This window comes from Melanerpes formicivorus, unplaced genomic scaffold (assembly GCF_026170545.1).
Source record: "Melanerpes formicivorus ecotype bairdi unplaced genomic scaffold, bMelFor1.0.p_v2 SCAF_16, whole genome shotgun sequence".
NCBI lineage: Eukaryota > Metazoa > Chordata > Aves > Piciformes > Picidae > Melanerpes > Melanerpes formicivorus.
Window position 1 is genome coordinate 8,014,896 of NW_027142368.1, and position 12,616 is coordinate 8,027,511.

A 12,616-nucleotide genomic window follows, 5' to 3' on the forward strand; every position below is an offset into this window, starting at 1 on the left:
TTCCTTTCCCTCCTATGCCCTACCGTCAAACATGTAGCGTAACGGCTTTCATGAATACGGATGCTGCACTGCGGCGATGGCACAGTTCAACCAAACTTCCTCCCTTCTCCGCCTGCTTGGACGTTAAGGCCACCTCCTTTCTGGGTTATGATTGGCAAGACGGGCGGAGCCCTTCGCAGCGATTGGCGGCTGCTGGAAGGAGGTGGGATAGGTTGCGTGAAGGGTAATAAAGTTAGTGGGGCTGTCTCGGCGCGCTTTAGACGCGGCGGCGAGTCGGCTCTCTATGGAGGTGGCGGAGGGAAGTGTTGTGCCGTTGCTGCTCCTGCTGTGGTGATCCGGAGACTCGCCCTGTCTCGCGCGCTTCCCCCCTTCCCCTCCCCAGCCCCGGTCCCCGGCTCCCTTCCCCTTCCCCTCCCCTTTTCTTGCCTTTTCCCCTGCCCTTGGTAGCCGCCGGGACCCGGGGAAGCTGACAAGGCCTTAGAGAAGGTGAGAAACGTGAGAGCGACCGGAGAGAGAAATAGGACCGGGAGGGAACGGTTACTGTTACAGCTGCGGCTTAAAATGGCGGCTGTCTGAAGTGGCCGCCATTTTCTCGTCGGCTTCTTCTCTCTTTCTTCTGCACAAAATGGCCGCTCGGGTCTGTGGCCGCTCCTCTTGCTCGCTTTCGGATTACTGTGGATGCTGAACAAAGGGGTAGAGGAGATCGGCAAGTCCCGCTAGATGCGGAAGGGGAGCCGAGCAGAAGCATTTGAGGTTAGAATTACTTGTCTGCATCGAGGAAGGTGTAGACGCTTAGTGCTGGTTCGTGTTTGTGTCTGTTAAGGGATCAGATCGGTTACAGGATTCTTATTTCTAGCTACGGTCTCTGGGAGCCCGAGACCTTTGTCTTTGGAGGGGAGTAGGCTTTTGTACACGTAACGGGCTGCGGTCTCGAGATCCTTTAAGATCCGCATAGCTGGGGGAGGGGGGGAGCGGGTAAGTTGTTTGTTCTCAAGGCTGACGAAAGGATTGGTTTCTTCGCTCATTTACTTATCCTTTTGTTCATCGTAGAAGGGAGAGCCGGCTACCGGACTGCCTCGCCCATGTTTCCTGTTCAGGCTTGGGCGAAAGAGCAGAGGCGGCTCACCTCCCTCGTACAGAACAAAGAGCCGGTCGGGCTCCTGGCGGCGCCTGAGCCTGGAAACGGGCGGCGGCCGGTGGGGGAAGGGGAGGTGGCTCGGTGCGTCCGGGGCCGCCAGCTCCATGCGGCAGGGTAGCGCCTGCCTCCTGCGGGGGGCGCCCCTCGCACTCCTGCAGCCCTTTTGTTCGGCGGCGGCCATGTTGAGAGCCGCTCCTCGTGCCCGCACCGGCTGCTCGGCCGGGCAAGCGGCCGCTGCCGGGGCGCGCTGGTGGCTGCCGTGCTGTGGGTAGAGGTGCGTTTTTGCGGGCATTCCTCAGGCTGGCTGTCGGAGGAGCTGTGTGCTTAGTACTGTAGTGTCTCAGAGCGGATCTGAGGTGGAACCACAAGATGGGTTTCTTTTGGCTTTGTTGCGTTCTGGTGTGTTTTTTCACCTGGGTCCCCTGGCACTGCCGCCCTGTGATGAGTTTTCGCTACATGAACAGTGCAGTGGAAGTTTTCGCCTGCTGCTGTCTTGAAAGCCAAAATTTGAGGACACATAGTATTTTTAATTTTCGTTATTTGGTAGCTTAATTGGCCGTTTGGAGTTGAATGTAGAATACACAATTTTTATTATATTGGTACATTTTTGCGTTCTGGTATTTAGCACTTGGAAACCTACCTACCTTTCCATATCAATCGTAGTTTGTAAATCGCATCAATAAAGGGTTTGTTTAATTATGCTGATACTAGCAGGAGAAAAAGTTCTGTGTTGGCTTTTTCCCTTGCGAGTGCTTTTTCCGGCGTTGGCAGGGTATATTTGAGGCACTTCTCAGTCCCTGATTTCCTTATTCCTCCTTCTTCACCACCACATACAGCCCCCCACGTTGGAAAACGTGGCTGTAGTGAAACGGCCTTTCTGTGAGTATCCCGAAAGCTGCAGAAATAAGAGCTTGCTTTCTGTTAAGTATAGTGCTTGAGGGTTCCCTTTCTCTAACAAGTATTTGTACGTTTATTGTAAGTTGGATACTATGGCTACTAGTGAAACAACTATAATATGAATGCTTGATTTGTCTTTCTAGGTTTTGTTTTTCCCCACCCCGTCAATTTAATTTTATTCTTTTGAAGATTCTTCGTTGTCAAGCCGCCAAAGTGGAGAGTGCGATTGCAGAAGGGGGTGCTTCTCGTTTCAGGTATTTACGCTTTTTGTTTGATGAAGCTTGCCAGTGGAAATCGTCTTTCGAGGGCAGTTTTAATTTGCCTTATGTTAAACCAGAATTGACTTGTAATTTAAAGAGTTCGTATTTGGAACTTACACTGGATTACATGGTTGTTTTTAACAGTGCTTCTTCAGGCGGAGGAGGTGGTAGGGGTGCACCTCAGCACTATCCCAAGACTGCCAGCAACAGGTATGTATTGTCTTGCTCTTTGTTGTAATGTTAAAGACCAAAAGTAATTGATGGTGAACACCGAGTTGAAAATGAAGTATCTTTAAAGCTGTACAAGGAATACCTACTGAGCTTGTGACATGTTGATAGCCTCCAGTCTGTGGCAGAATAGCACATAGTCTGGTGAAAGTGTGACGAGCAGTGTGGTGCACAGGCTATTGCGTGCATTTCACTTTGAAAGTTTTAGAGAGCTTTCTTTGGTGTCTGTTAGTGTCATTGTTAGTGTCAGTAGAACATTAAGCAACAGACATTGCAGCATTGGTGGGAGTAAGTGCATGCTCTTTAGTAGCAGTCTAAGGCAAGGTAGAAATGCAAGTTCTTGAAATTTAACAAACACATTCTTAAAACTTCTACAGCGAGTTCCTGGGGAAAACCCCAGGGCAAAACGCTCAGAAATGGATTCCTTCACGAAGCACTAGACGAGATGACGACTCCGCAAATGACAAAGAACGACATGATGCAATCTTCAGGAAAGTAAGAGGGTAAGTTCCTTGTTTCTTCAGCATTATGTACCTCTAATGAATGGGCTGGAGGTAAGGAAGATGTGAGGTTTGAGTTCTGTGGAGGGAGGTGTGTGCTGTCCTTGGGAGGGAAGGAGGCAGAAACTGATAGGCTAGCAGCAGCAAACACTTGAGAAGTAATTTTTATGGGATTAGTCTTTGCAATAATATTTTATATTTGAAAGATACTCTGGAAAATTGCTGGTTTCTTTTTTTTTTTAGTTTAATATATTTTGGAAGCATAGAAGTGAGTCTGAAATTACTTGTAGCATGTTTACAATAGCTGTAAGCTTGACTCTTAACTTTACTTTGTTCTTTTTTAGCATACTAAATAAGCTTACTCCTGAAAAGTTTGACAAGCTATGCCTTGAGCTCCTCAATGTGGGTGTAGAATCTAAGCTTATCCTAAAAGGGGTCATACTGCTGGTAAGATGGCTGCATTTCTTTTAACTACAGTTTTGTTGAATGTTTAACATGTTGCCTGGTTTTTCATGGGTTACAAAGTAAGATGGCATATAGAAATATTCCTGGGCTTTGTGTAAAAAGAATACCCTGGGAAGAAAGCAGACTAAATGCTTAAACTTTCTCAAGAATCACTAAATGTGGTTAAGATTTGTTGTTTGTGGTGGCATGTCATGTGTTTATTTTGATGGTGTTTTAATGATCCATGATACTATTTACCAGTCTCACTTCCCTGGACTTGTTCTGTTTTCCTGACCAATGACCCTTACAGTCTTGTAAAAGCCACCACAGGTGCCTCTTGGTGCACCATTTTCAACTATCACATTACTTTGTTAAATCTGTGATCAGATAGGTGATACTAACTTGGGTGTTCTGTGGATAAACTTCATATTTATATGATTGGTTGACTAGGGATTTTAGAAGCTCTTTGGTAGTGTAGAGTAGCTTTTTTCCTTTGTTTCAGCATTAAGACTGGTATTAAAATCCATTGTTTCCATATGCTTGATGGAATGGCAAAAAAATAGATCTTGTAGATGACATAGAATGGCAATATTCTGTCTTGTAACTTGCTTTCCTAGTAATGTTTACATCCTACAATGCTGCCTTACTGAAAATAAATTTACTTAGATCGTAGACAAAGCCCTTGAAGAGCCGAAGTATAGCTCACTGTATGCTCAACTATGTCTGCGACTGGCAGAGGATGCACCCAACTTTGATGGCCCATCAGCAGAGAGTCATCCAGGGCAGAAGCAAAGCACAGTGAGTATATCTTTCAGTGTGGAATAAGTTTTGCTAGCATGTATAGTTGCATTGATTAGCTTATTTGGCTTTTTTGTTCTCTTTTGTAGACATTCAGACGCCTCCTAATATCTAAACTTCAAGATGAATTTGAAAACCGAACCAGAAATGTTGATAGTAAGCTTCAAAACCACTTCAGTACAGAATTTATTTCCCTCCTCTTGGCACAGCCTTGTTAAACTGGCTTCTTTGTTTTCCAGTCTATGATAAGCACGATGGTCCCCTCCTCCCTGAGGAGGAGGAACAGAGAGCCATTGCCAAGATCAAGATGCTGGGGAACATCAAATTCATTGGAGAACTTGGCAAGCTTGATCTTATTCATGAATCTATCCTTCATAAGTGCATCAAAACAGTGAGTATTCAAATTGGGTGTAGGCTAAGAGCAAAATAGAACTTCTAAAGTAAATACACATTTATGTTGCTTAGAGAATCTTGTAGTGTAAAACACAACCAAAATGTTTCCTGTCAAATATCTGTCCCCTGCTGTTAAAAATAAACAGTGTTTTGGTGTGATTAAAATAGGCTTTATTCAAAGCCATGGCAATATTCTCTGGAGTGAAGATAAAGTTTGACCTAGAGAAGAGTACTGTAGGTAATTCAGAGTACATGCACTTACAAGGGAGTACTTCAATTAGCAATTCTTAAAGTAAATTTCAAGTTCATTTGCCTTCAGAGCAAATGGAATGTTTCTGTATGTGCCTGTGTACAAAGTTGTCATTTAATTGTCATTTATAGTGTCTTAAAATACCTAATTCATCTTTAATATTTCAGCTTTTGGAAAAGAAGAAGAGAGTCCAACTCAAAGATATGGGGGAGGATTTGGAGTGCCTCTGTCAGATAATGAGGACAGTGGGACCTAGATTAGACCATGCAAAAGCCAAGGTATGTGTACATATCCACTGCAGTCACTAAACATTTTAAAGTACATGGTGAAGGCTTTTAATTGCCTGAAACTTGTTTCCAGTGTTCTGTTCAGGAGTACTGAATTCTAATGTGTCGCTTAGCAGAGAGCAAGTGTGCCACCTCTGGCTCTGGCGACCAATCTCTTGAAAAGATGTGGTGGGGAACTCCTATTCTGAGCAGAACTATGTGATCAGGCATGCGTTGTGGAGATTTACTTGAACATTATGATGGTAAATCTGAGAAGGTCTCATAGTAATGAGACAGTAGATTCTCATCCTCAAAAGAGGGTTTTATGAATTAAATTTCCGTGAGGTTTGTTGCCATCAAGGAGATTGAGGTGCAGGAAAAGGCAGCTCGTTCTGTTACTTGATTGTAGGAGGGCTGAATGTGGTCAACTTTCTTGAAAGACACTGATAGAATTATCCCTCACTTGCAACATCCCCTTTGTTCCTCCAGTCCTTAATGGATCAGTACTTTGCCCGTATGCGCTCCTTGATGTCAAGTAAGGAATTGCCAGCAAGGATTCGTTTCCTGCTGCAGGTATGAGGAGAAAGAGTTTACTGTTTCCTTTTTATTGCCAAGTTGTCTTGAATCCTTTCCTAAGAATTCCTTGTCTTTCAAGGATACTGTGGAGTTGAGAGAACACAACTGGGTTCCTCGCAAAGCTTTTCTTGACAATGGACCAAAGACTATCAATCAAATCCGTCAAGATGCAGTAAAAGTAAGTGTTGCATGTAAATTCTTGTGCTTGTCTTTTGCCCCAGGTGTTACAAGTGAACCCTTTAGCTGTTTAACTCCACACCACAAAAACTTCAGGTGGTGCATTTGAGTAATTGTCACTTCCAAGTGTGACAGTAAGGGGTTACAGGATTAAATGAGATGGATAGTTCAGGGCTAAAAACTTGAGTTTTGGGGATTACTGCTCCAAACTGACCAAAATTCTTTAATTCCTAAAGGATCTGGGAGTTTTTATTCCTGCTCCTATGTCTCAAGGGATGAGAAGCGACTTCTTTCTGGAGGGACCCTTTATGCCACCCAGGATGAAACTTGACAGGGACCCACTTGGAGGGCTTGCTGATATGTTTGGACAAATGCCAGGTATGCTGAGACTGCAAGGCTGATGTGGTGATTGACTGTTTTATCAATGAAGGACTACAGTTGTGTTTTATCTCCTTGATATAGGTAGTGGAATTGGTACTGGTCCAGGGGTTATTCAGGATAGATTTTCACCCACCATGGGACGCCATCGTTCAAACCAACTTTTCAATGGCCATGGGGGTCACCTCATGCCTTCTGCTCAATCCCAGTTTGGAGAACTAGGCAAATCTTTTCTGAAAAGTCAGGTAAGGAAGATGTTCACAGGGTGACTTCATCTTGTCTAGAAGCTCTTTTGCAGATGCATATGTTACGGATTATATAGTCTGCTTACAGTAAAAGACTTCCTCAGATTTGATTCTGATAAGAACTGATGCTCAGCTGATACAAAAATTCTAAACCATTTAAAATTGTGCCAGAGATGCAAGGAATACACTTTTTTACTGCAAGGAAAGGTGCATGTGGCTTTGGTGGGTCAGAATGGTGTGCTTTATTTAAAAGATGGCCCTGTTTTTAGGGATAGATGCAACTCTCCCACCACCCCTGCTCCTTCTTTCTCCCTTCCTGGCAAATAGAATCTTTGTTCTTCTGGTCCCTCTGGTACTACTCACCATATGATGTACGCCACTCCATCATCTGCACTTCTTTCTCTATATCTCCCTTTCTGAAATAGGGGCAAAGCCAGCTCTACCATAACCAGAATCAGGGACTCTTATCCCAGCAACAAGGACAGTCGAAGGATATGCCACCTCGGTTTTCTAAGAAAGGACAGCTTAATGCAGATGAGGTACATTACATGCCTACATTACTTACAGCCTATTCTAAATATTGCCCAATGATTATAGCAAGACGCGTTATTATGAGGACTAATGCTGGAACTCCTCCTTCTCCTCTTTTGTCCCTTCCTCTTTCACCTTACCCCCCCTCACTTCCCTTAGGGTATCCAGCGTCCTATGAGCAAGACTGAGATATGAGGGCAATTTTTCTGGGGGTATCCCTTCCTTCCCCTACACCTCCCCAGGAACACTACTCTGACATCAGTTCCCATGCATCATTGATAACAATACAGAAAATCCTGAACGCTAGAAACTTTAGAAACCCTGAAGTGCTGGACCAGGCTAATCTTCTTATTTTTTAACTTTCTTCCTTTTTTTTTAATTGGTTAATGTGCAAAATACCAAATGCAGACTAAACTGTGTTGTTATTTTGAGCGTTAACCAGACTTGTATCCTGATTTCTGAGCAATTCGTAGAGTTTTATCTTGGCTATACAACACAGACGTGCTGAATACCTTCTTGGGTCTCTAACATACTGCATCTAAAAGGAGCAATTTTTAGGTCTTGATACTAACTGAACTAAATACTAGTGACTTGTAGCAAGTTGTGATTCATGTGCTTTTGGGGGAATTGCAGTACCCATGTGGCATCATTTGAGTGTTAACACTGTAGAAACGGCATAGTCATGCTTCAGTGGGATGAGTTGGTGAGCATCCATGGCTGTGTAGTCTTGGTCAGAATACTGAAACAGTTTGAGTTTTTGTTCTGACTTAACTGTTCACAGATTAGCCTGAGACCTGCTCAGTCTTTTCTAATGAATAAAAACCAAGTGCCAAAGCTTCAGCCCCAGATAACTATGATTCCTCCCAGTGCTCAACCACCACGCACTCAAACTCCACCTTTGGGACAGGTAAACATAAACATTTCTGTATGCTGTTTGCTAGTGTTAATTTCTTTCTTTTTTTATGCTTAAAATGACTGTGTAAATGTAGGTACCTGTGTTGCAAGTCAATGTTCTGGTATATTTTTCAGCCTCCTCAGCTTGGTCTTAAAACAAATCCACCACTTATACAAGAGAAGCCTGCAAAGACCACCAAGAAACCACCTCCTTCTAAAGAAGAGCTACTTAAACAAACTGTAAGTTCTGTATAAAACGGTGCTTCTGGAAGCTTTATGTGCTCTTAATTTAAAAGTGCCTTTGTTTAACTATACTTTGTGGTTTTTTTTCTCTAGGAAGCAGTCGTGACTGAGTATCTGAACAATGGAAATGCAAATGATGCTGTCAATACTGTGAGAGAAATGAGGGCTCCAAAACACTTCATTCCTGAAATGTTGAGCAAAGTAATAATTCAATCTCTAGATAGATCAGATGAAGACAAAGAGAAAGCAAGTACTTTGATCAGCTTGCTCAAGCAGGAGGGAATAGCCACAAGTGACAACTTCATGCAGGTACCACAATTTGCTTGGCTGTTCATCGTATTTAGCTTGTGTAAGGGAAGCGTGCAAATGTGGTTTACATCCTGTTGCTCAGAGGAGGTAGAAATGTGTAGACCTGTGAGGAGCATAATAGATATTTCAGGAATGGGAAATGAGGAGCCTTATGGCAAGTGATTCAGTGCAGAAAAGCAATGTGGCTCCTGTGTAGTCAGAATATTGCTGTGCACAAGCACAAAATAGTGTCAGAATTTCAGCTTCTGTGTTCATTGTTTCTTAGGCATTCCTGAATGTATTGGACCAGTGCCCCAAACTGGAGGTGGACATCCCATTGGTGAAATCCTACTTAGCACAGTTTGCAGCCCGTGCCATTATTTCAGAACTGGTGAGCATTTCCGAACTGGCTCAACCACTGGAAAGTGGCACCCATTTCCCTCTCTTCCTGCTTTGCCTTCAGCAGTTAGCTAAATTACAAGATCGGGAATGGCTAACGGAATTGTTCCAACAAAGCAAAGTGAACATGCAGAAAATGCTACCAGGTAAGAGATGCCACATGGCTCCTAAGGCACCTCATACTGCTGTAGATAATGTTTTTTACAGCAGAGTAAAATAACATATGGGGTAGTTCTAATGCATTCAGCTGTCAGGATTCTTAAGACTGGTGGTTAGATCCAAAATACAACTGTTTTTAGTTTGTGATTAGCACATAAGCACTGGGCCTTGAATTGTCTTTCTTACTTTCTTGTCAGAAATTGACCAGAACAAGGACCGCATGCTGGAGATCTTGGAAGGGAAGGGGCTTAGCTTCTTGTTCCCACTTCTGAAACTGGAGAAGGAACTGCTAAAGCAAATAAAATCGGATCCATCCCCTCAAGCCATCTATAAATGGATTAAAGATAACATTTCACCCAAACTTCATGTAGATAAGGGATTTGTGAATATATTGATGACCAGGTGAGACACTACTTTCATCTAATCAAGACACATGAGATGTTAAGATGCCAATGAGCAGTTAACTCTGGGAAGGCTGAGGTGTAGCTCTGTGCAGAAAAAGTACCCAGGGAGCTCTCAGTCCCCAGTGAACCCTTGATGTATTTGACACCTTTTGTATTTGAAGCAAAGTCTCTAGTCTTACATCAGTGTGAAGTGTTGCTCTTCTTTGGGCAGTAGTCTGGGCTTGTGTGGTGCTTTTTTTCCTTTAAATGTCGCAGTCATTGTTACAAACGAAATAAGGATTTTTGTGGTGCACAATCGACCACAATGCTAACCCACTGTGCTTTAGTACCTAGCTGACAGAGGAAGAGGAATGATTTTAGTAATAGCCCACTGAACTTGAATGAACTCTAGCTGCTACATACAAAGTTTATGGAACTTAGTTTTTTTTTGTTTTGTCTAGTTTCTTGCAGTATATTTCTAGTGAAGTAAACCCACCTAGTGACGAATCGGATTCTTCATCTGCTCCCTCTAAAGAGCAGTTAGAGCAGGAGAAACAACTGCTTCTTTCCTTCAAGCCAGTAATGCAGAAGTTCCTCCATGACCATGTTGATCTGCAAGTGAGTGCTTTATATGCACTCCAGGTGCACTGCTACAACAACAACTTTCCAAAAGGTAGGTGCATCAAGATCTTGCCTGAAACTCATCTGCTTATTTGTATCTGTGTATGGCTCTCAGGCTTGCACTGCACTCTAAGAATCATAAGCTGCTCAGAAGATTGTAAAGCTAACTGTGTTTAAATTCCCTTCTGTAGGCATGTTACTGCGCTTCTTTGTTCATTTCTATGACATGGAAATCATTGAAGAAGAAGCTTTCTTGGCATGGAAAGAAGATATTACTCAAGAGTTTCCAGGGAAAGGCAAAGCCTTATTCCAGGTAAATCTGCTTTGGAGGTTGGCTTTCTGTGACTTCTGATCCAAGTGTTTGAGAGCATTTCCATGTGGTAGTTTTAAGTTACCTGTTACTGTGTAGAAAGTTCATAGAGTACTGCTAGTGCAGAGTAGGGCTGAAAGAAGTGTAATGTGAGTTGTGGGGGGAAGCCCCCAGTCTTCTGCAGAAGTACATTATGGGCAAATTTCTGCTCCCTTAAACCAATTTTATGTTACTGCAGGTAAACCAATGGCTAACCTGGCTGGAAACTGCTGAAGAAGAAGAATCTGAGGAAGAAGCTGACTAAAGAACCAGCCAAAGCCTTAAATTGTGCAAACATACTGTTGCTATGATGTAACTGCATTTGACCTAACCACTGCGAAATTTCATTCCGCTGTAATGTTTCACAATATTTAAAGCAGAAGCGTGTCAATAGGATATCCTCTGCAAAAGGTTTTTGTAGTATGTCTTAATAGTCTACAATAAAAATATTTTAGAGTATCTTTAATGTTTAGATAACAGTGTATTAGCAGCATGCAATAATACATCATAAGTTCTCGAGCAGGAGCAGTCTGTTGCAAGGGTCTTCTTTGCCACCAGTTATCATAGGCTGTTTTTAAGTTAGAAAACTGAATAGCAACACTGAATACTGTAGAAATGCACTTTGCTCAGTGTAATACTTGAGTTGTTGCAATATTGATTATCCATTTGGTTGTTACAGAGAATCCTTAACTGTAATCGATGGTTGTTGCCGTAATAGTATATTGCCTGTATTTCTACCTCTAGTAATGGGCTTTATGTGCTAGGTTTTAATATCCTTGAGCCTGGGCAAGTGCACAAGTCTTTTTAAAAGAAACAGTTTACTTGCACAAAAACTGATCAGCTGAAGAGATGGTTTAATGCCCTTTGGGAGAGGTTTTTGTGGGTGTGAAACATGACATGGTGAGACATTGGAATTGGTCCCTCTACTCTAGTACTGAAATTAAGTCTACTTAATTTATCAAGACATGTTCATGCCCTGATTTTATATACTTGTATCTATCAATAAACATTGTGATACTTGACTTGTTTCTGAATACTTCCCAGTAGAAGAACTCTGATACAGCTAGTTTACTTTTGAAGGAAACATCAGTGGGAATTGCCTGAGACTGGGACCATCTCCATTTATTATTACTTTTTTTTAGTATAAGTTGTCTTTAACATGCAAATGAGTTCTAAATAAGGTCACAGAGAAGATTAGACACTACAGATCTGCTGTGACAGGAGAAAAATGAAATTCTGCTGAAGAGATGGTAGGAGTTTGCCTGTGGTCTAATGTATGCTTTATCAGCGAGTATGTGTTTCAACTTCCTAATGCTTTGGACTTAGCCCAGGTGACATGCATGTTTTTAATCAAGTGGCTTTGACTATTAGCTGCCTGCTTCTCAAACCAAATTGGCAAAAGAAAAGGCAAGAGTCTAATGATTTTGCATTGTACAGGCTTGAAATGTCATCTATTAAATACTCTTTAAGTACCTTACCTCTTAGAACCTTGTCCCTAGTGAAACTTCTTTTCTTCTGAGACACTTGGACTTGTAACTATTGAAAGGTGATGTTTAATGGCAAAACACTGTCTCCTTGACCAAAACTCGGGTTTGCTGGTAATGGAAGTGCTTTACACTCCGTACTGTCTTCTGCATCATGGGGGAGAAGGAATCAGATCATGTGAAAACTATTGGAGATCACCAAAGGGCTTGCTTTGAGGGGAAGGAATAGTTCCCATTTCTGCACCTTAACGTGCTGTGACAGAAAGTGTCTTTTTCTCTGGTTTTGATGGCAATTTGCTGTGGTCAGGAAACTTGCTTTGCCTTTCAGTTGGGAATTATTATCTTGTATAATTGCAAGTCGGGTGCCTTCAGATGCCTCAGTAACTTCCTGTACAATGTGTGGCTCAATAAATCTAAGGTCTGCTTCTGTAAACCAAATGTATTACTTTAAACTCCTGGGCAATTGAATGCTGTCTTTGCACTTATGAAGTGTGGCTTAGCTAGCAGTACACGAGCAGTACACGAGCCTCAGTAACTTCCTGTACAATGTGTGGCTCAATAAATCTAAGGTCTGCTTCTGTAAACCAAATGTATTACTTTAAACTCCTGGGCAATTGAATGCTGTCTTTGCACTTATGAAGTGTGGCTTAGCTAGCAGTACACGAGCAGGATAGTCCTGTGGACTCCTGTTCAATTGAGAAAGCAAAGCATGAAT

At 42.6% G+C, this 12,616-nt stretch overlaps 1 protein-coding gene and 1 non-coding gene across 2 annotated transcripts; both read left to right on the top strand.

Annotated features, from left to right (window-relative positions):
• Window positions 1-60: 60 nt before the first annotated feature.
• Window positions 61-12,339, top strand: EIF4G2 (eukaryotic translation initiation factor 4 gamma 2). The gene is made up of 23 exons (XM_068148548.1): window positions 61-330; window positions 448-486; window positions 2,225-2,289; window positions 2,440-2,505; window positions 2,901-3,026; window positions 3,368-3,470; window positions 4,134-4,265; window positions 4,355-4,421; window positions 4,505-4,656; window positions 5,076-5,186; window positions 5,664-5,747; window positions 5,830-5,928; window positions 6,164-6,305; window positions 6,390-6,550; window positions 6,976-7,089; window positions 7,863-7,988; window positions 8,111-8,215; window positions 8,312-8,527; window positions 8,793-9,051; window positions 9,262-9,466; window positions 9,909-10,120; window positions 10,260-10,381; window positions 10,617-12,339. The coding sequence occupies exons 1-23, from the start codon at window positions 61-63 to the stop codon at window positions 10,680-10,682; spliced, it is 3,042 nt and encodes a 1,013-aa protein (XP_068004649.1). The 3' UTR covers window positions 10,683-12,339.
• On the top strand, window positions 7,131-7,282 carry LOC137446250 (small nucleolar RNA SNORD97). The gene has a single exon (XR_010988596.1). It is a non-coding gene; the product is annotated as a small nucleolar RNA SNORD97 (small nucleolar RNA).
• Window positions 12,340-12,616: the final 277 nt, after the last annotated feature.